At 45.6% G+C, this 22663-nt stretch overlaps 2 protein-coding genes across 3 annotated transcripts; one reads left to right on the plus strand and one right to left on the minus strand.

Moving 5' to 3' along the window:
* Positions 1–857: 857 nt before the first annotated feature.
* On the plus strand, positions 858–13968 carry LOC117052220 (MLX-interacting protein-like). The gene is made up of 17 exons (XM_033159007.1): positions 858–1246; positions 6170–6276; positions 6674–6756; positions 6857–6946; positions 7556–7597; positions 7782–7935; positions 8156–8248; positions 9440–9477; positions 9694–10138; positions 11798–11841; positions 11994–12093; positions 12252–12328; positions 12468–12584; positions 12744–12871; positions 12984–13107; positions 13266–13395; positions 13740–13968. Exons 1-17 carry the CDS (start codon positions 873–875, stop codon positions 13859–13861), a joined length of 2268 nt encoding a protein of 755 aa, XP_033014898.1. The 5' UTR covers positions 858–872; the 3' UTR covers positions 13862–13968.
* A 2527-nt stretch (positions 13969–16495) lies between these two features.
* On the minus strand, positions 16496–22094 carry POLD4 (DNA polymerase delta 4, accessory subunit). Of its 2 annotated transcripts, none has more exons than XM_033159019.1 (5): positions 22039–22094; positions 21093–21242; positions 19205–19321; positions 17850–17961; positions 16496–17215 (listed from the first exon to the last, which is right to left on the minus strand). In XM_033159019.1, exons 2-5 carry the CDS (start codon positions 21187–21189, stop codon positions 17191–17193), a joined length of 351 nt encoding a protein of 116 aa, XP_033014910.1. In that variant the 5' UTR covers positions 21190–21242; positions 22039–22094; the 3' UTR covers positions 16496–17190. The 2 variants fall into 2 exon arrangements, with proteins under 2 accessions (XP_033014910.1, XP_033014918.1); XM_033159027.1 differs by having other exon boundaries at positions 19205–19303; positions 22039–22092.
* Between the last annotated feature and the right edge of the window lie 569 nt (positions 22095–22663).

Raw genomic sequence — 22663 nt, forward strand, 5'->3', positions numbered from 1 at the left:
AAGAACAGAGCTAGGAACTTAATATAGCTTGTCTCGTCAGATGGGGGAAGCTGGATGTATAATTTTTTTTGTCTCCAGCTGAAAGCGAGAGCTACCCTTGGTAATTGACTGAGATTCAAGATTTCAGCGTAGTTGTTGACTGAGAAGCAGAACCAGAAAGTATTCAGAGACAGCAGCTGATGCTTTAATTCAGGCCTTACGTCGCGTGGAAATTAAGAGAGTGCCCTGCCAGTGCCAGTACAGTCCAATATTACAGAGGAGCATGGCTTCAGCAGCCTTGCAATGTAGAGTCCCTGAATGAAGGGTGGAGGCAGGCTGAAGCTGCCATAAATTTCCAGCTCAAAGTCCACCACATAAAACACGTCTCGGGTTTCAGTATCAGTGGCATGTTAATTGGATTGTGCCCCTATCAGCTGCACTCCAGAAAAGTCTCGCACAGAAGCCCTGTGTTTACTGACTTGTATGCAGAAGAGTTGCGCTGTTAAATATTAAAGCAAGTCTAAAATACCGGAAGTAGATCCCTGTGTGTCACTCTACCCAGTGAAGTCTATGCAAGCTAGCGAGTACGTACCGGTAACTCTCGTTCTCGCCGCTAGGTGGATGTTGAAACAAAACTACCGTAACCATCATGCCTTGCGGCCACAGGAAGAGGCGGGGACTACGACACATGCGCAGAACGCTCTTTCCTTGTTGCTATGGGAGCCTACGGCAGGGCAGCTGCAGGGAAGAGGTAGAATCCGCGTTCTCTTTTGTTCCTCCGCTGCGACGGCGGCATTTTGGTACCTGTCTTGACTCTTTCCCGGCTGGGGTTTGCGCCGGCGGTGGCCCCTCGTTGCCGCGGCGGCTTTGGCATTGCCCCTCGCGTGCTAAAGATGCCCCGGGAGGCGGCGAGGCCTCCGCCTGGGAGGATGTCGCGGCCGCAGATCATCCACAGCGGCCACTTCATGGTGTCGGAGCCCCACGCCGACCCGGACCCGGACCCCGAGGCGGCTCTGAGCCAGCCAGGCCAAGGCGCCCCGCCGAGCGCGGCGGAGCGAGCGAGAAGGACCGGCTCCACGCGGAAGACCGCGGCCGGGAAGGCTGGTGACGGGGCCCAGCTGACCGCCGCCGCCGCCGCCGCTTACGACTTCGACACGGTGAACGAGGCCGCGTGCCTGTGCTACCGCTACGGGCCTCGAAGCAGCGGAGCCCTCAGCATCGACCCTTCGCTCACGAAGCTCTTCGAGTGCATGACACTCGCCTACAGGTAAGGGCGGGGCGGGGCGGGCAGGGCAGCCCCCGAACAAACGGGGTTCAGCGGGCCGTGTGTGTCTGTGGGAAAATGTGGAGAGACACAGTAGGAAGGGATAGAGAAGGGTCCGCCGGGAGGCTTTCTTTCTTGCCTCCGGCCCTTGCCTCTCGGAATGCATTCAGGGAACCAGACTATGCCTATCCCCATTTGGGATTACAGAGTGCCTGCTATGGGAAGTGCAGCACAACCAATTAGCCTGCCATTCATACGCAAGATATACTACTATACATGCAGATAAACAATACTAAAAAGAGAATCCATCTGCAGGTAACTTGGCATCGTTAAATAAAAGCCTCGGATTCCTTGTAACTAAAGACATAAAGGGCATTTTCGCCCAAGAAGGCGTTTCAAAGGCGCAGCTTGCCGTTGTTGTGTCTGCCATGCCAAGTTAAAATCTAAATGAGTGTATAAATACATATAGAAATGTAGCTGCCAGTTAAGGAGTGCTCGCCTACAACCTTTCATTACACCTTAAGAACTTTCACTTATCGGAGGGAGGTTCTCAGGCATGTGAGAACAGAGTACTCATGGAACGAAATTGACATTTTAGAGTCAGAAACGCATACATCTGTTGAAACCAACAAATCCAGTTTTGTAGTTAAAATAAAAAAAGCAGGGGGCCTAGATATGACATAGAATTGTGCCTGGTTCTCCAGCGTTCTATTACCACTTGCTTTCTGGCACAGTATTATTTATTTATTTATTTATTTATTTGCTCACTCTGGTTGCAGTTCTACACACAAGGGATTAGAATCAATGAATAAGTCTCATTGAACTCCGTAGGAGTTACTTCTGAGAAAAGGTGCAGAGGATTGCACTGCTACTTGTTTTACTGTACAGTATTTGGAAGGTGCCCAATAGCATCTCTAGTGGCATATGGGAATATGTTCATATAAACACATCATAGAGAAGAATTGACACTAGCTTTAGTCTTCCCAGAAAATCATGTCAGAAAAGCACATCTTGCTGCTTAGACAGTGCTTCTGACCCATACACATTACTTTGGTTTTTATCTACCCCATCTTCCGTGTATCTCATACCCCAGTTGACTTGTGCACTAAGCAGTCAAGTCCTTTAATCTTTAATCAGCTCTCAGGTCAGACTCCTTTAATGTGTTGAAAGGAGAGAAACTCTTAAATAATAGAAATTTCTATTTGATAGAGTGTAGTGGATAGATAGTTATGAGTATTAAAGTGAGAAATGGACCATGATCCAAGTTGTCCCTGCCGGATGCTAGAGACATAATGTCAAAAAACTGGGTTATGTGGGATTAAATATCAGAAAGTATATCCACTGTGGTAAAGGTCTGTTTTGTCCCCTTTCTGATAGTAGTGTTGATAAGCATAAACAGGAAGTTTTCACAGGACATGTATTTCTGCCTGTGCTCCCTTTAGCTTCCTAATGGAATTTTAATGTGAACTCTTGTGCAGAATTTTAATGATTTATGTTGAGGAACTACCATAATTAGCTTGTTTTGCACAGTCTAGTTTTAATTATTGTTACCTGTGCTGTACTATGTTGAAAATTAATACATGCCCTGGATTTTTTGAATTGGTTGGCTGCCCCCCCCCCCACATTTCTGAGAAGTAGGAGAGAAACTTGAGCAATGAAACAAGCTGCTTCAGAGGTAATGAAATTTGCTTCCTTGGAAACTTTCTACTCATGTAAAAACACTCTGATTCCCGGACCGTCCGCGGGCCGCATTTAGAAGGCGATTGTGCCGCATCTGGCCCCTGGGCCTTAGTTTGGGGACCCCTGTTTTAACCAGTATCCTGTTCCCAGGAATGTCTGGCCTTGATGTTAGCATATACAGTTTTGAATTAAATAGCTGTAGTCTTTTCATATAAAAGTTGTATTCTTACCTGAGTTGCACATTCAGCGGATGCTACAGCAGTATGTTGTAGACTAGCTTCCCAACCAATTTATTTGCTGCAAAATTACTGCTTCTGCCATTTTTTATGTAACACTGCATGCATTTTTCCTACATTGAGATCATCTCCTTGTATATATGTATAGGTAGGTAGGTAGGTAGGTAGGTAGGTAGATATAGATATACACACACACATCCCCCAGCTTTAAATCAATAAAAAAACTGTTCTGGCATTTTCAGCAACCTAGTGAAATGGAATAGATCCTCAGAACTGGGATTTTTGGGTCTGTTCTTTCACTTCCAGCATCAAAGTGTTGGTGTTGACATTTAAAGCCCTAAACGGCCTCGGTCCTGTATACCTGAAGGAGCGTCTCCACCCCCATCATTCAGCCCGGACACTGAGATCCAGTGCCGAGGGCCTTCTGGCGGTTCCCTCACTGCGAGAAGCAAAGCTACCGGGAACCAGGCAGAGGGCCTTCTCGGTAGTGGCGCCCGCCCTGTGGAACGCCCTCCCATCACAGGTCAAGGAGATAAACAACTACCTGACATTCAGAAAAAACCTGAAGGCAGCCCTTTTCAGGGAAGTTTTTAATGTGTGATATTTTTATAGCTGATTTTTGTTGGAAGCCGCCCAGAGTGGCTGGGGAAATCCAGCCAGATGGGCGGGGTACAAATAATAAATATTATTATTATTATTATGACATTTCAAACGTTGACTCCTTTAGGTATTTTCTAGTTAATCTCCCACAACATAATACATTATGAGATGTCATCATGGACTAAGCAAAAGGACAAAAGTCGTGTGAGGAGTTTGAATGCCTGAAACAAGAAATCCCCTCAACAGAGTCCTTTTTGGCATTAGCTTTGTCAAAAGCTCAGTTTACCATACACCTGAGCCCACTGGTTTCAGCTGGCAGTGCAAGCCTCTGCTCCCAGCAAGTGAAATAGACATTATATTTTGCTCATAGTAACAGAGAATCATATATTGTATCTTTGCACAGCTATGCATTAGAACTGTGACCGCTCTATCTGCCTGGGATTATTCATTACAGTGGTACCTCGGGTTACAGACGGTTCAGGTTACAGATTCCACTAACCCAGAAATAGTATTTTGGGTTAAGAACTTTGCTTCAGGATGAGAACAGAAATCATGCTCTGGCGGCGCAGCAGCAGCAGGAGGCCCCATTAGCTAAAGTGGTACCTCAGGTTAAGAACAGTTTCAGGTTAAGAACGGAACTCCAGAATGAATTAAGTTCTTAACCCAAAGTTCATTCTGTCTAAAGCAGGTGCAGTTTTGAATAAGAAGCTGTTGTGGCAGAAAAGCAAAGAAGTGGCATGGGTTCTGAACAGGATCTTGTTTGTTCTTTTACACAACTGTTAAGTGAAACAGCTGCCAGGTTTGAAGTGTAACGGGGCAGAGTGCAATAGGGTGGCCTGAGAATGTAGTCTAAAACGCTTATTGTGAGGATTTTCATGTGGGTTGTTTGTGCACCTTCACGTGAACTTCTGAAGGGCAGAATATGAGTGTGTGTTGCTACTGATTAAACAGGGAGCGTGAGTGGTATGCAAGCTGCCAGTGTCTGCCTGTATTCCTAAGGAGATGCTGGCTCATTATAATTTCTTCTCCTTCATAAGAACATACAAATGAGGCACAGTTTTACTTTAACAGTGGAAGAAATAAACCACTGAAATAAACTTCCAAGATGTTTTTAATCATTTGGATTACTCAAGTCAATACTATATTTCTCTGTTGTAGAGAGATACACTCACTAACGAATTGGTTATTAATAGCAAAACACAAATCATTTAACTGGGTGTGTTTTAAATTATGCTGCATTTCTTCAGTGGTACCTCGGGTTAAGTACGCTTCAGGTTAAGAACTCCACTTAAGAACAGAAATCGTGCTCTGGCAGCGCAGCGGCAGCAGGAGGTCCCATTAGCTAAAGTGGTGCTTCAGGTTAAGAACGGACCTCCGGAACAAATTAAGTACTTAACCCGAGGTACCACTGTAATTGAATTAGGTTCCGTCCAGGAAATAGTTGTCCAGCACTCACTGGCTTTTCGTAGATGGGGTTCTGCAACAATAATGAATGGGGACGGCCCCTTATAGTAATGCTGGGTGTGGGGGGGTATTTCCAGATCTGCCACCTAAAGCCAGGGCTATTTTTCCTTCTGTCATAATTGCCACATGGAATTCAACCCCAAGGCTAGTATCTATAGCAAACTTTTTAAAAGCAAGATTTTGTCCTTTGTTGAGACTCATCAGAAAAACAGGAAGACAGTATATACATAGGGAGCCAGTGTGGTGTAGTGGTTAAGAGTGGTAGACTCGTAATCTGGGGAACCGGGTTCGCGTCTCCGCTCCTCCACATGCAGCTGCTGGGTGACCTTGGGCCAGCCACACTTCTTTGAAGTCTCTCAGCCCCACTCACCTCACAGAGTGTTTGTTGTGGGGGAGGAAGGGAAAGGAGAATGTTAGCCGCTTTGAGACTCCTTCGGGTAGTGAAAAGCGGGATATCAAATCCAAACTCTTCTTCTTCTTCATAGAGAGCCATGTAGTTCTGTGGGCAGAGCTTCTGTAATCAACACAGCTTCTTATCCCTATATATGGTCTATAATTATGTTCTACACTTATAAGCATATGCTACTTCTCACCTGTTCATATTTCTCCTTCTCCCACAGTTTGCTCTAAAATCCATAGTTGAGGAGGAATCAGCATCCATTGAGAGGTTTAGAATAAAGCAGGCATATTGGGTCAATCTGTGCAAAAGGTGAACATTTGTATACATCTGAGTAGTTTACAGTTTTGAGTGCAGAATTTAGCTTTATTGGCACAGATTAGTAATAAACTGTGGCTATAGGATAGTCAAGCTTATTGAAGAGATGCTCCTGTCCACTGTTTTGAGCTGCCTTTTTCTTCTTTGGGTTGTTGCCTGGCCCTGTTTCCCCTTGAAAGGCAGATATACTTAGTATTACAAGATGTGGTTTTTTGGCTTTCTCATTTGTAGTGAGAAACTTGTCTCTCCCAAATGGAAAACCTTCAAAGGGCTGAAACTGCTACAGCGTGACAAGATTCGACTCAATAATGCAATCTGGAGGGCCTGGTATCTGCAGTGTAAGTAGCCTGGAAGAAGGTATTAAAAAACAAAAATACCAACCATGTAAAAGGTGATCCGATATGGGCAGATTAGGTGGGAACCACCAAATTCTGTGTATAAATCCACAAAAAATGGGTTCTTCCTCCATCCCTACAAGTGTTTTCCATGACTTCCTCAACCAAGGAGACTGTTCTGCACAGAATTATGTATTGGAAGTTTGCAAAGCTTAATGCTAGCAAAAGTCACATATTAATTGCTTATGGATTTAAAGCTCTTCAGCTCTACTGCGCTATTTAGTGGATGCTGAAATGGGAGCAACTACCAGCCAGCAAGCAAGTATTTTCTCTGTTTGGTCCTGCTTGAAGCTGCACTGCAGATTACAGCCCCTTTTCTGCTATTTCATTCTGGATGCAGATGTGGAGAAGCGGCAGAACCCAGTGTGCAGTTTTGTGACCCCACTAGAGTGCAGTGATGTAGATGTGCACCGCAAGCCTGAGGTGAGCAAAGGTTACTTGGGCCTTTCTTACTTAAGAACGTACAAAGAAGACAGATTATGCGTTTCTGTTAGTGACCCCTGGCTGCACCTTTATTTGGCAGGCTGTCATCATGGAAGGAAAGTACTGGAAACGCCAAATTGGGGTTGTCATAAGGGAATATCACAAATGGAGGTTGTTTTCCTATACCCAGGTAAGTGTCTTCTCCAGCAAGATGTGTTGTACGTCATATAGCTCCCCTTCACCCCTAAGATGACATGTTCCACCCAAGCTCATACAGTCCTTTTTAGTGTCAACCAAGGAAATCAAGCAGCCCCATTCAGAAGCACCTTGGAACTCCATTGTAAGACGGTGGCTTTTCTAGATGCTTCTTGCCATGCTATCATAGACTGGAGCTGGTGGTTATGAGTAGATCTGGTTCTAGACTGGCGAGGCTACCCTTCCATCTTACTCTGGTGGGTGCCTTGGCCTATAGACTCATTTCCGTAGCTGCCAAAAGCTCTCATTCTCTTGCCCTCTCTCTCACTTCCACAAAGACACACACTGGTCACCCAACTATCCCTGTGTGATTATTGTGGTCTGCAATGGCTTGCTGAGGCCTCAGGTGTTCATTGTTGTTGTAGCAGCAGTAGTAACAATAATAATAGTACATTATACCTAGCCCTTCTTCCCAAATGTGTCCAGGGAAGCAATGGGCCAGATATGATTTTATTTAGCCACCTCTGGTTTTCCTCTAGCTAAGTATTGTAATTGTAGTATTTTCAGTGGCCTAATCCTAAACATTCTGTGCATTTTATTTTAGGCTTCAAAGAAGATGGATAAACCCGTCTATGGTTCTGCTCAGGTGCTATTTTAATGCTTCGCTTAGCCTTGTTCCTATACTGCACCCTCCAGATTCCCCTTTCCCCATGGCAGAGGGTAGAATTTAAAAAGTTTGGGGGTTGTCCGCAGCCATTCAGTATTCCAGCCCCTCATTTGAGTTTGCCTAAAGTTGGAGTTCACAGCTCTTTCTCTCCCATTCTGGACAGGAAGTAGCTGATGATGTTCCAAGGGCAGAGCTGAAAACGGATGGAACAGATGCAAGCCCCATGGACCTCGATCCCTTGCATGACCTGGATGCACTTCTGGACACCTTCATTTCTAGCCGCAACCCTTATGGTGGCCCCAACCTCCGTGGCCTTGGTGAGAAGTCTTGCTTTGTGCTCATTCCATCTATCCCTGGATCTGTCCCTTTCTACCAAGAAACCATTTAAGTTTTCTCCACTGTCCCCAGAGGCTAGTACAGATGCCTCTAAAGGGTGGAGAGAGCTTTTGAAGTATCCCCATGTGCACCAGAGAACAATTCTTTGCTATGGAACAAAATAGCGAGCGAGTGATATTTTTTCTCATTTTGTGTCTTCAGCTCACCAGGGAAATGCAGATATGATCCAGCCCACACTGACCCAACTGCACCCCATCTTTGGGGAGGAGTTTATGGACTTGGACCCCATTCAAGGTAAGAGCAGAGATTTATATGGCTGTACTTAGTGGTAAGGTGGTGCATCTCAAAGCTGAAAGACATCCTCTGAAGCACTTTGTATGGCTTCTTAAGACCACTTCAGACTGTGTTTAAATTATGTATCCATACTGTACACACTTAAAAGAATTATGTTTGTTTATACGTGCTGCTAGGATCTCCTGATCAGCTGCAATTCCCTGCTTATCTGTATAAGAGCCCTAAGATTCCTCAGAATTGCAGCTTGCATATTTACTAAACTCACTGTTTGGGGAAAAACTGAACAAAATATGAATTGTGTCATCAAGGCCCAAAAATCAAATAGAAACATTATTATTTTTTTAAGCCCACAAGTTAATCACCAGTTTTGAAAGATTAACTTGTGACCTCAAGAGTAAATAACATCTGAGTCTGGGTCACCAAAGTGGGCTGAAAGCTATCATTGGTGAGAGGAGACTATTTCCAACCTGACATTGATGAAATTCTAGTTCACCCAAGGCCAGAGCAGAATGCTGCTGAGCAAATATGCTATGTCCTGGTAAGACTAGACATTATTTAAATCAGTCAGCATGCACATAAAAATCCTCTTTTGGGCATCCAGTGCTCTAATAGAAGACTCATTCTCCATATAATCACATGCATACTGTGCTTTATATATTGTTTGTCCCCTATCCCATTTTCTGAATCAGACAGGACAAATTCTTCAGAGCCACTGTATATCCCCTTTTCACAGGAAGAATAAAGTAGGCAAATTAATCTTGTATGAATTCTTAATTTGAAAAATCTTAAACTTACAAGTTTGTCATCTCAAAATTTCTACTTGCAAGTATATCATCTACATATTGAGCCTATTTCAGTCTCATTCCTGCCACTCCATCACATAACTCTGAAATCAGCAGAGATTGCTCCTGTTCTTGACTTGAGTTTCTCTACCAAATGTTTCAGTTGACATATCCTGGATTTTACGTCTCATCTTTCTTCGAAACCGCCAATTGATGTCTGCTTGTATGGTGGATGTGAATGAATGAATGTTTATTATTATGGCCAAACAGCCAGCATACTACTTGTATGGTGAAATCCTGATGATTCCTTGCTTAATTGATTCAGACACACCAGCCAGTTATCTTCTACCAGTTGCTCTTCATCTCCTCCCAGCCATGTACCTTTTAAATCTTTGCTTTCTTTTCACAGAATTCATCACTTCCTGTCGTTCTCAAACCATGATCCAGGTAAGGAGAATAAATTTATCTGATAGCTTACAAACTCCTTGGGCTTCTGCAGCCCCTGATGCTTATTGCAGATACTGGTCTGTGCTTGATTTTGATTTTGGAAAGGCAATAGCCTTTTCTCAGCATTGCAAAAAACTGAGATTTTCAGTGCAGCCAACTCCAGCCTGGACTCAGGATTTGTGTTTGATTCGCACTCTCTTCTCCCCCCCCCCTTAGGCTCCTGCAGTAACGGATGCTAGTGCCTTGAACCAGTGCAACTCAGATGAACCTCTCATTGCCCCTGGGACCAAGGATCTCCCACCGCCTGGAGACTCTCTCAACCCCATTCCCATCTCACTGGATGTGGAGCCGCCTATACCTTTGAATGGACAACAGACCTTCCTGCCATTCTTCCCCACCTCCCCACTGAGGATCAGCCCGCCGCCTGTCTCTCCCATCTTGCGCATGCAGCCTCAAACCACTTTGGTCTTCTCTGTCATCACGCATACAGGATCAGAAACAAACTCCCCGCCTATATTTCGGGACACTTTTGCTGTGCCAGTCTCTGCTCCTCCACCCAAGGATGGGAAATGCAGACACCTGCAACAGATTGCTCCAGCACCCTTCTCTAGCCAGCAGCCAGCCCTTTCCGGTGCTCCACTCCCCTGCCTGCTTGCAACTGGTATGTGCCTGCAAGGACAGGCTCTCTGTAGGGAAAAATGAGGCATTGCTGACCTAGACTACAATGCTTCTCTAGATCCATTTGGAGTTTTAAGTCATACTGCAGAATTCTCTTTTCTTTTTGGTTGTTGTTTTCTCAAGCAAATCTCACCAGGATCAACTTTTGGAATCCCTAATTTAAACAACTGCATGCATTATTAGTGTTTATTTTTATATAATTATCTGAAGCTGGAGTTTAGCTTCATACTTGGGAATCACTGGGAGCAAAAGGATTTTTCTGTATTGGAAAAATAAAATATGTGGTCCAGGCAGATAGTATTTTGTGTTACTGCAGAATTTTAAAATTATATACAGTGGTACCTCGGTTTTTGAATGTAATCCGTTCCAGAAGACCGTTCAAGTTCTGAAACGTTGGAAAACCAAAAACTCAGTATGGAAGCCTCAGTATGAAAAACAATATGGAAGCTGCGTGGCATGTTTAACTTCCGAGGCGTGTTTGAAAACTGAGGCATTTATTTTCAGGTTTCCAGCATTCAAAAACTGAAATGTTTGTCAACAAAGACGTTCAAAAACCAAGGTACCACTGTATCTGACTTGAGCTGATAGGCATTAAGTAACAGTGCCTGCATCTCCTTCAGTGGGTTTAGGGTTTAGCCTTGCAAAAATTGTGTGTCAAAACTATGTACTGACTAGTCCGTAGAATAGCAAAATGGTTCAGTTAGTCACAGGTATTGGAGATGGATTTAAGGTGGCAATCTTATGTGTAAAGATGTGTGGGAGCTGCTATTTGGAAAGGGAAAGAAAAAGTCCTCTATGCGCAGATCCCTGCTTTGATCCCCTCCTTGCTTCTCTGGAGTGTAGTTAAGCTTTTTGTTTTGATGCAGCCAGCAGATTGAACCAGCAAATCAAGCAAAACTACAAATGTTAACATTTGTCCAAATGCTTCATAAAAAACCTTCAACTCATTAGTAGAAGTGAATGACAGCTCATTAATTTAACTATACATATTTACTAGCTTTTTAAAATTATATTTTAATTTCTCTTAAATCTACAAGTGAGCACAGATTTTCTTGATCCAATGCAGAACAAGGCTCTTGTTTGTAGCTTTTTTGAATGGGAAAAGTTGTCAAAAACTGTAGAGTCTTCTAATTTGAAAGCATTATGAAGAGAGAATCTGTAACTATGAAACTTTCCTCTCTACCCCATTTAAAACTCATACATAAAGGTCAAGAAGTCCTATCCTCTGTGTCTGATGGCAAAGTGGATACCAAACAGTTGCTGTCAGATTGGCTGGTACATGCAGGAATTTTATGAGACGCTGATGGTTACGGGGAAACCAGGCCTAGGTATGTTTTGGAAGGGATCCCTGAGGCAAGGATGCTCATTGGCCTCTCTGTTGGGTAGGGTGCCATGCATTCAAGTAGAGACCATTGGCCCTAATTGTATTTTCAGTTGTGGTGGGTGGGATTTCATAAAGCAGCAGACTCCTTTTCATTAAATTCTGCCACATTCAAAAACTTGGTCTACTGGTGAGCAGCTAAACTGAAGCTGTGTAGTTCCAGGGAGTGAGTGATGCTGCTTCAGCCAGCCAAGTTTTGTACATGCATTGGGGGTTAATACATAGAGGCTGGGAAAATAAGAACATTTCTTTCATCTCTAGGTCCTGCCCCACTGCCCCTCACTCCAGTCATGAACTCTGTGCAGGTAAGGATGCTCTCCTCTGCCACCTTCCTTCTGTGAGGCCTCTTATCTCCATTCTGCTTTTTGCCTCCTTGGAGTTGACAGGCGTGGTATTTTTCTATCTTTCTATTTGGCTGCTCTTTCTTTCTCTCAACCCTGCTTTTCCTCTCCCACAGGTGTTTGGTGTCCCAAAGCCGCCTGCGAATATGCTGAACTCATTCTCGGCAACGGTGAAGTCTCCTCCACTTGCCTCTGCTGCTGCTTCCCCTGACACTGGTAAGCTGGCTCAGGAGGGTGCGAAGTCACTCGGTCTCTCTTCTTAGCAGTATCTCATCCACTTTCACTGGATTGGTCTATATGCCATGCCAAAGTAGAAATTGAATACACTCCTTAAGGGGAACTCACCTACCCCAGTATTTTTGTGATTATTTCAGGTGCGAAAACCAAGGAGAGAGCTGAGGACAACACACTCTGCAAACCCCAGGAAGTGGACAAATGCTGTACTGCCAAGGTAATAAGGATACCCACACCACTGTACCTCATCTTGTTGGCTTGAGCATTGTGGGAGAAGACATCTTGTCTCAAAGACGATAGCCAAAGGGGTAGTAGCCTGGCAGTGTCTCAAATCATGGCTTGATTGGCTCTTGCAGGGAAGTCGCAGATCAACACTTACCTCAGCTGACTATGCCCGCCGTAGGGTCATCAGCTCCGGCTTCAACACTCTTGCCAGTCTGGTGTTGACAGGACCTGATCAAAGCAGCACTAAGGTACGCATCCCCCATTGTACCAGAGGGTGGAAGGGCACATATTCTCTGCTGTTTGTCCAGTCCTCCCAATTTGCTTTGTGAACCTGCTGGATCCATTCTTGTGGTCTTTGCCCTGCCAATCCATCTTACGCCTTTACTCCACTTCCCCCCCCCCCCCAGTTCAGCAAAGCAATGCTCCTGCAGAAAAGTGCAGCACATGTGGAAAGACTGCAGCAAGAGCGCCGACAAGCTCAGGAGACAGTTGAAAGACTACGTGGGGAAATCAAAGAGCTGAGCACTGCCATTGAGTGAGTTAGGGAGTTGGCTTAAGGGGTTGAATTTTCATTGGATCAGGGATACAAGTAAAAAGGTGAGAGGGGAACTCCTGTCAACAAGTTGTGGCTTTTCTCTTTGCTGCAGTGACTTTCAGCGCCAGCTTCCACCTACGGGAGCTCCTGTGCTGCCACCACAGTCGGATCAGGCTTCTCAACTCTATGAAGAGTATGTGCGCAAGCGCACCCTGCAGGACTGGCGCTTCTGGCTTGTATCCACCCGCGAGCATATGGGATGGGATGGGACAGGTTAGGGTGCAAGAAAGAAAGAAAGGGGAGGTGTTTGGCATGGCATCAGTGGCCTGCTGGGTACTTAAGGGGAGCAGGGAGACTTGGCTGCATAGGCTCCTTAACCTCTTCCAACTTGCAGTTCAGCATGGTGATTAAGCCACTCTTTGAGAGCTACACCAGGACAGTGAGCACAGGCAGTGTCAAGGAATTCTGCGACTCAGTGTTGAGCTGGTTGGAGCAGCACTGCACCCTGCCCATCTTGCGTCCTGGTATGGATCAACAGGGAAATTTAGGAATGTATTTCGCTTCACTGACCCATCTCTTTTCCCCCATGGCTTTCAATGATCCTTGCCTGCCTTCTGCTCTGATATCTAGCACATGCTTCTGTATCATTCACCCATCCTACTCCTGCTTGAAGTAAGGCCCAGATGTGACCTTGTAGTTACCTGGCTTTGTAGTGTTTAGGAAAAAATCTAGCTGGAGATGCCAGCTGTTCTCACAAGTCTTCTATTCCTGATACTTCCTGAAGACTTGAAAGGATCCTCTTTCTAGGAATTAGGAGAAAGTGTCTGCATTGAGTTCATTGTTACTGTTTTGGTTTTTTGTCCCACAGCTATCTCTGGCTCCCTCCTGCAGCTAAGCAAGATCACATCCATATTGACTCGGCCAACCCAGTTGCGTGAACAAGCCCTGCAAGCGGTAGCTGGGCCCCCACACCGCAAGAGCAACAGCTAGGATGAAGACCAGGTCCAGTGCTATATGGACACCCTCACACACTACCAGGAAATCCAGCAGCAAGGACCTCTATCTCAGGAATTCATTTGCCATGCAACAAAGAAGCTTACTGTATTTTTCGCTCCATAGGGCGCACCGGACCATAGGGTTTTTGAGGATCAGCTAAAAGTTTTGCAGCTTTTTTTGCAAAGGGGGAAAAGCACAGAGGAAAAGCCCTGGTTTTATGGGGTTCAACTCACATTTCTGCAGGTTCTAAAGGAAAGGGAGCAGGGGACTCTTATCTCTCTCCCGATCTCTTGCTGATCAGCTGCTGAGCGGGTCCTTTCAACACCCCCTTTTCTCTTTGTAAAATAAAAAGCATGATCCTCTTTTGGCCCCTGGGCAATTCAGCTCCAGGGACCACCATTCCCTCCATAAGATGCACAGATATTTCCCCTTACTTTTTAGGAGGAAAAAAGTACGTCTTATGGAGCGAAAAATACGGTATGTTTGACAGTATTGGGGTTTAGATTGCTAGAGCAAAGAATCCTTGAGTTTTCATTTTGGTGCTGGACACCACTTAATTATCTCTCCCTCTCTCTCTCTCTTCAGAACTTCAGGTAGTAGAGTGGGCGGGGGGGGGTGTGATAAGGCAAGACACAGAGCCAGATGTAGGATGCCAGCCATGGCTTTAGCCTCTTTCAGGACTGGGGTGAAAGATTAGCTGCCAAAGAATTAGTGTGGCCTCCATTTCCTGTGTTTTCCCACCAGAGGGCAGTGAAAGTGATTCTTACAGGCCCTCTCAATAGTATGTTGATGGCAGATTTTACCTATGCAACCATACCCATGAACCCTCTCTGGGGTGTAGAGGATCAATTTCTCCCATCTTTCATTTTAGCTCAGAGACCTTTTGTAGGACTGTATTTTCTGTAGATCTGCTGAATTTTTACAGGGGGCAGAATCTGACTTCAGCTCTGTATTTGACGGTGTGATGATACTCTTTGCTCTGAGGATTGTACCTTCAGTGCACTGCATAGCCTATGTCTGTCATTCCCCATGCTCATGTTTCTTTTCTCAAGTTACAGATTAGCTTGGCATGAAATCTGGAATTTATTTATGTACAACACATCCTGTACTACGTTTGCCAAATTTTGTTCTAGGCTCCCAGCTAATGTACAACAACTTGACATTTGACCATAAGAAGGTTGTATGAGGATGGGGAAGACACCACTGATAGGCAACCAGTTCTCTCTCTGCTGCTGTAATTGTATGATTGTATATCCTTCTGCAAATGGCAATACCTCATTCCAAACTCCCAAGTTAGTCGTAAAGCTAATGCCTACAGGAACAGGAGCCTAGCTGACTAAACTAGGGAAAAGGCTTTTTTACCCTTTCCAGAGTTTTGAGTAATATCTGAAGTAGCTCTGGACATTTTGGCACCTGATAACGGAGAATCCAAATGTCACACCTCTTCCCCCCCCCCCCAAGTTAACATGTACAACCATTGAAATTAGCAGGAACAGTGGTGGTGCGTAGATCCTTTTCATTCCTGATGGGTAAGCGCTATTGCCTTATCTTTCATTATGAGGTGAAAGCCTCTGGTGATTGGAAATTGTTCTAGCTGCTTGCATACAAGATATTCTAATACTTATGTGTCCTGGGGGGAAAAGAGAGTTGGAAGGGACCATGAGGATCATCTAGTCCAACCCCTTGCAATGCAGGAATCTTTTGCCCAACGTGGGGTTTGTTGTTGAGATCTGGCCTAGGTGTGTGTGTGGTTTGTTTTTGGTTTTACTGATTTAGTATTTCTTCATCCTACTATAGGCCCAAAACTTTCAGCAACAAAACCAAAAAAGCTATTCTATTATCATATAGGAATATAATAATAGTATGGCAGCTTCCCATCAGCCACTTTAACCAAGGAATGGGCAACGGATTGATTCCCATGGGAGATTTGCCTCAATGGAATGTTAATGGCCCCACCCTTTAGTGCACCTCTTTTACTCATGAATGATGGTGGTGCTTTTTATGAATCTGCATTAGCTGAAGGAAACCACTCTGCATTTATGTGAAGTTAATGCACAATACAGCTGACCCTTTCACTGTTCAGCATGGGAGGTTTACTGCAGAAAAGACTCCCAGTGCTTGCTCACCTGGATGTAATTACTGATAGCACTTTACTTCCTCCTGTCCTGTAGGATTTCTTCAGTTAAAGTCTCTTAAAAAATAAGAATGAGAGCACACATGAATTATGAATTCTATCTTGAAAAAATATTCAGTGGGCCCTTTGAGTTTTCTAGTGTTTCTATATCATTTTGTAATTTCAGCACTATTTCTGTATGTTCCACATATATCACTATATATTACATTTGAGTAATCTTTAAGTGTTGTTTTCCATTTTCACAATTGCACTTGCCTTAACTGATGATTTATATACTCCACCCCTCAATGTTTTTTGTAATTATATATATATTAATTACTGCAACTTTTAGAGGTTCTAAAGAAATACAAAAATTGTACTGACTTTCTTAAACCATGACTTTGTGGTCCCAGTCATTGATAATTAGGAGCCAGTTCTGTCCATCACTACTTCTAAAATTCAGAAAATCCACTCTCTTCATACATGTAAGCAGCTGCCAGCCTTTGGCCAAACTGCAAAAGCATCCCACAACCAACTTCTGCCCAGCCATTCTCACTGCTCAGCTGCTAAGGCCTAGAAATAGCCAAATAGCACTTCAGTTGGTGGGGCATACTATTCAGTTGTTTGTAGTGCTACTCGGCTGGGCAGCAGGTAGGGAGGTATGCAATAGATCTCTCTGTGTGGTGATGGGGTTGAGGAGTCTATACATCTTCCTTGAGCAGGGTGGGGAGAATAATGTGTCACAAACTATTCAGATGTGGCCCCATTGACACATGCAGCTGTTAGATGTGCAACTGTTTTATTTCTCAGTCAGTTAACCTGATAGCCAATTCAACAAATCAAGCAAGTTTTCAAAGAGCACGCAACAGTAAAACAAACAGGATGCAGTGCCATACTAAGTCTGGCTTCCAAGAACTAGTCACCCAGTTTTTGGGATCCCCCCCCCAGCACAGCATATTGATCCAAATCAATCCTCACCTTCATTTGACCTCAGCCATCTTAAGTACTCCCTAAGAAGCTTTGATTATTATTTATAAGTGGCATATAGGCTGGGGCCAGAACACGTAAGTGGAGACCAGCTAGTAGACCTTTGCATCTTTTTAGGGATGTTACATCCAAGCACAGAATTTCCACAATAGGAATGAAGGAGTTATCCAGTAATGTCAAAACTCAGGGACTTCTCAGGCTGAGATACAATCACATTCTCTTCTCAGAGGCAATATCCATGCCACAGGCTGCAAGGGAAGCATTTGGAACATGGTTACTGTCTGAAAGAATCCTGTCTTTGCATCTTACATGCCTCCTTCACCTACTGTGCCAAACAGCAGGCATGGGCAGCACAACAGCAATGGAGCAGGTGCATGTTTCACAGCCAGTATAAGCAAATGATCTGTGGGGGGGGGGGCACAGCTCTCAGCTTTCAATTCTAGCAAGTTATTGGCCAGAAGGAAGGTGGCAAGTAGGAAAAGGAATACATAGAAAGGAACTGGGGGAAGGGATAAATGGGAATACCCGTTACTGAATGTGTCCATATTTCTTACATGTGAGCCTTTTTAACCCTTTAAAATTTTCGTTGCCCCCTTAAAGTTGGGCCCTGAGCTGCTATCGGAGACTCTAGTGAGCATAAGAATGATGGACCAAAGTCATGTCTGGATGTGCTACTTGGTGCTTCCTAAAGCAAGTAAACTGTAAATACATACTAAGGCTTCAGTGCTCAATGCTTCAAATGTAGTAAATGCTGTGGGTTGGAAGTACAGCACCACCAAGCCCAACCTCAATAGTCTTCCTCTTCCAGATAGATCTCATTACCCTAGAATAAATGCTTCCACCCAGTGCTTGAGAAGGACAGAGCAGCTTGTCTATACTAACCTGTACGTAACGAGAGGGTCCTTGTTGTGCTTCTCCAGCAATTCCCGCACCATAGCAGGGGGGTGGAGACCCAGTAACTCTGCCCTCTCCCAGCGCTGCAAGCGGGTGATTCCTGTCAGAAAAAAAAGGTCTCTCAAAGTGGCCTCTTCAACACCAGCGATCTTCAACCACCTTCCTTGCAAGTATATTGCCACTGGATGAACTTGAGAATTAACTAGGAGTCTCCTTTTCCTGGTATGCTGCCACTAATTATAGTGTAACACTTTAACAGAGCATAGGGAGACTGGTCCTGGCCCCATAGAGGTATATCTAAAATTGTGCATGGAGGGAGGCAAGGAAAACTCTACCTCTCTTTTAAATTGGAGGCAGTGAAGGTCTTGTGTGAGTGCCTGGAGGCAGTTGGAGGATGGATAGTGGCTAATGGATTGAGGTTGAATACTGACAAGACAGAAGTACTGTTCTTGGGGGACGGGGTGGGCTGGTGTGGAGGACTCCCTGGTCCTGAATGGGGTAACTGTGCCCCTGAAGGACCAGGGGCACAGCCTGGGAGTCACTTTGGACTCACAGCTGTCCACGGAGGTGCAAGTCAGTTCTGTATCCAGGGCAGCTGTCTACCAGTTCCATCTGGTACGCAGGCTGAGACCCTACCTGCCCGCGGACTGTCTCGCCAGAGTGGTGCATGCTCTAGTTATCTCCTGCTTGGACTATTGCAGTGCGCTCTATGTGGGGCTACCTTTGAAGGTGACCCGGAAACTGCAATTAATCCAGCACGCGGCAGCTAGACTGGTGACTGGGAGCGGCCGCCGAGACCATATAACACCAGTCCTGAAAGACCTACATTGGCTCCCAGTACGTTTCCGAGCACAATTCAAAGTGTTGGTGTTGACCTTTAAAGCCCTAAACGGCCTCGGCCCAGTATACCTGAAGAGCGTCTCCACTCCCATCATTCTGCCCGGACACTGAGGTCCAGCGCCGAGGGCCTTCTGGCAGTTCCCTCACTGTGAGAAGCAAAGCTACAGGGAACCAGGCAGAGGGCCTTCTCAGTAGTGACGCCCGCCCTGTGGAACGCCCTCCCATCAGATGTCAAAGAGATAAACAACTACCTGACATTTAGAAAACATCTGAAGGCAGACCTGTTTAGGGAAGTTTTTGTATGACATTTTAATGTATTTTAATATTTGTTGGAAGCCACCCAGAGTGGCTGGGGAAACCCAGCCGGATGGGCAGGGTACAAATAAATTATTATTATTATTAGTATTATTACGGTATTATTATTATTATTATAACCTATGCTTTCATTGCAGTGATGTGTACTTTGGCTCAGTTGTAGTAGCAGCATGATTGGAAGTTCTTACCTGTACAGGGGCCATACTGCCAGCTGAGGTCAAATTGCTTTAGTGTCTCCAGCTGGTCTGGATGTGCAGCATCTTGGACTGCCTGGACTATCACTGTGTCTGGGACTGTCACTGTGTCTGATCAGAGAGAAATGGATGATTATCACCGCATTATGGAGAGCCCTTGTATGAAATGAGTGTGCAGGAAAGGGTTAACATAATTCTTTACCCAACACCATTACATTAGTTATCTCTGGCTTGCTCTACAACCCATACAACCCTGCCTGTGTTGTTGTTTTTTTACCATCTCTTCACTCACACTTCGATCTCATGTAAATATGAACACACACTAACTGAAGGAAACAACACTAACATAATTAATCCATTGCTCATTAAGAATGCTCCTCTTCTGCAGAGGGTCCCCCACCTTTTGGGAGTATATGTTTCATATAATTTTACTTCCTGCTAAATGATTTTTCAAATACTTCACTTTCACAGCAATCCTGTGCAACAATTCATCACCACTGTACTATAGCAACTTGCTAGCTAAGCTAGTGGCACGCCTATTACTGATTAACCCTTACTTGCATAACCGTGGTATTCGAGTTACGTGCAGATCCAAGAAACAACCTAGGAGACGACCAAAGCAAGACCATGCAGGGAAAGAGTTTGCAAGAACTGATGTCTTGCAAATCTCAAAAGAAGGGCCACTCCAATGGCCATCCATCTACTCCCCACCTAAAGCTGCTGAGTTTTCACCCTTTCCCCCCGTTCAGATTATCTACCTACTGGTAGCAGAGGTATCACCTTGTCGTGGTGAGTGGGCTTGCACATGCCTATGACCCTTGTGAGCGAAGCCGTCGGGAGTCTCGTACTCCCAACAGGGTCACCCAAGGTGGTAAGGTCAAAGGGGAGGAGCTAGACAAAGAATGATGCAAGAAGTCCTCAACGACAGAGCAGGCGGAAGATAACAAGTGGCATGTTACAAAGGCTGTGAAGGCAGATGAAGGCTGCAGCAGATAAGATTCTACTGGTCGTTGTGATACTCATGCCATTGGAATAGAGCCTTACTGCGAAGACTGTGCTTTGGTCAGCGTGCACTGATCTACATACATGAAACAAATTCACGCACATGCATCTTCCAAAAACCCATACCAAACCCAAACCCATAAAACTCCCATGGTGATCAGCAAATGGTAACGGTGTCTCCGAAATTTTTTACACATCACTTGGGAAGACAGGTGAACTAATGCCAGTGTACTGGAAGAAGCAATGATCACCAGTGTTGAGGCAATGATTCTTCAGCATCAACTATGTTGGACTGGTCATATTGTGCGGATGCCTGACTATCGTCTTCCAAAGCAGCTACTCTATTCTGAACTTTAAAATGGAAAGCGTAATGCTGGTGGTCAACAAAAGATTTTTAAAAACTCCTTCAAGGCAAATTTTTAAAAATGTAGTATAAAAACTGACAATTGGGAAACACTGGCCTGTGAGTGCTCCAATTGGAGAACAGCCTTCACCGAAGGTGTCATGAACTTTGAAGATGCTCTAACTCAAAGGGTTTGGCAAACCCTCACCATGATCAATTCCCGCCTAGAAACCTATGTCCCCACTATGGAAGGACGTGTGGATCCAGAATTGGCCTCCACAGTCACTTATGGACTCACTGTTAAGATCATGTTCATGACAGACAATCTTACTCAGCTACGAGAGATCGCCAAAGGAGGAGGAGAATGATCTACGGGAGCACGACCAAATTGGTTGCACTGGGCACGGAGTCTTGGGGGTGCCGCAGGGAACGCTGAAAGTATGATTTAGAATGAAGTGAGAGAGGTGAAGGGTGTTGGATTTTGGTGTTGCACCAGGTCCTGCTGAAATTCACACATCCCTTCCTAGCAATACTCACCATGGAGTGGGCTCTGAGCCTTCTTTGTTTCCTTACTGTCTCTTTTCCTCTTCTTCACCACTTGGAAGGAGTCTGTGATTAGCCGTTTCCTGCCCATGGTTCCATGTGGCAGTGGTCACAGAGCATTAACAGGCTGCTCTGAACAAGGAGCTGAGGAGAAGCAAAGACTGTTAGACAAGCTGCTGACTAGGACCTTCTATCTCCAAACCTACTCCAAACCCACCTACCAGTCAAAATGACTTCATTTCTGGAGAGAGAAAACCCGCAAAAAGGTGTCTGGACTCTCCTAGCTGGTGAACTTCTCCCATGTGGAAGCTCTTTGCCTCCAAACATTAAAGAGCTTAATTTTATGTAAAGGAGAAGGAAGTATATTCTGTGCATGGTTAGAGACCCTATGCTCTTTATAAATGCCTTTGCATTTTCCAGGACTGTGTGTTGACACTGAAAAATTCTCAGCCTGACTCCAAGGCAGGGCAAAGTCCTCTCCCTGAGCGGGAGGCTGTTCCTCTGTCAAGACGTGCGACAGAATCCCTTGCGGTCCCCATCCTCGACTCTGCTTCCTCCTGCAGCCATCAAAGCAATGCACGACTTGGCCCTCTCCTCATCCAGACCTCGAGAACAGACTCCCCTGTTCCTGCTCCTCTAATCACTAGTTACTCTCCCCCACTCACACCCAAGAATCCAAGAGGCCCCCGGAGATCAAAACGATCCCCTTCCTCTAACCCCCCTGAACAAATAGATGTATCACCCTCATGTTCCTTCTATAGTAGCCGCGTTCCAGATTTTGGCCCCTTCCCTTCCAGACGACCCCCCGCAGCCTTTTCGAGTCGCCCCCTGGAGTTCCTTCCCCTAATGCCCAAACGCGGAAGGACAGGGAGGGTCTCTCTCCTCCTGTCACCCCGGAAAAACGGCTCCGCAAGATCTCTAGAAGCAGCTGCGTCCTTACCAGGAGCTGCGCCGGGGGCTGTCGGTGCTCCCCCCCCCAAATATCTCTTGGGAGCGATGCGAGGACTGCGGGGTGGGAACTGCTGCTGGCACGAACAGCTCCCGATTCTCCGCCCCCCGGAGCCGCTCTGGGTCTCCCCGGAGCAGCCGCTTGTTTTTACACGGATCGGCCAATGGCAGCGCTGCTTTCGCTTTGCGTTCAAGGCGGCGGCGGCGGCGGAAGCGCCCCTGGCGGCCAACCCGGGGAAGGACGGCGGCTTAAGGCGTCGCAGGTGGCACCTCTTGCTCTTCGTGGCCCCGCGATTCTCCCAGCTGTTTCCTGCGCTCCCCGCACTCCACCCCCAGCCCCACGCCACATCCATGCTCTCTCTTCCTTTTGCTCGAGAGATTTTGCCTCGATCAGAGGAGCAGAAGCCACAGAATCGCCAGAGACGCCTGCCGATTAATAGTAAGACACGGGACATGTCCGGGCTAAAACGCTGATCCGGAGCCAGACCAAGAAATGAGCGGGGAGTCTAAACGAGGAAACGTCGCCATAGCAACTTGCCTGCTGCGCTAGCTTAGCAGCTGTTTGGGTAAGGCGTGGGGAACCTAAACAGAAAATAAATGCTTTACCTGGAGAGAGA

The sequence above is a fragment of the Lacerta agilis genome, chromosome 1 (genome assembly GCF_009819535.1).
Source record: "Lacerta agilis isolate rLacAgi1 chromosome 1, rLacAgi1.pri, whole genome shotgun sequence".
Classification (NCBI taxonomy): domain Eukaryota; kingdom Metazoa; phylum Chordata; class Lepidosauria; order Squamata; family Lacertidae; genus Lacerta; species Lacerta agilis.

Bases quoted from the DNA above. Each gene is read 5' to 3' on its own strand.
- LOC117052220 (XM_033159007.1), top strand. From the start codon at position 873: ATGCCCCGGGAGGCGGCGAGGCCTCCGCCTGGGAGGATGTCGCGGCCG. The intron at 6,277-6,673 runs GTAAGTAGCCTG...TTCTGGATGCAG, and splicing joins GAGGGCCTGGTATCTGCAGT to ATGTGGAGAAGCGGCAGAAC. The intron at 13,396-13,739 runs GTATGGATCAAC...TTTGTCCCACAG, and splicing joins CCTGCCCATCTTGCGTCCTG to CTATCTCTGGCTCCCTCCTG.
- POLD4 (XM_033159019.1), bottom strand. From the start codon at position 21,189: ATGGGCAGGAAACGGCTAATCACAGACTCCTTCCAAGTGGTGAAGAAG. The intron at 17,962-19,204 runs GTAAGAACTTCC...TTTTTCTGACAG, and splicing joins GCAGTATGGCCCCTGTACAG to GAATCACCCGCTTGCAGCGC. The intron at 17,216-17,849 runs GTTAGTATAGAC...CTTCCCTTGCAG, and splicing joins GACCCTCTCGTTACGTACAG to CCTGTGGCATGGATATTGCC.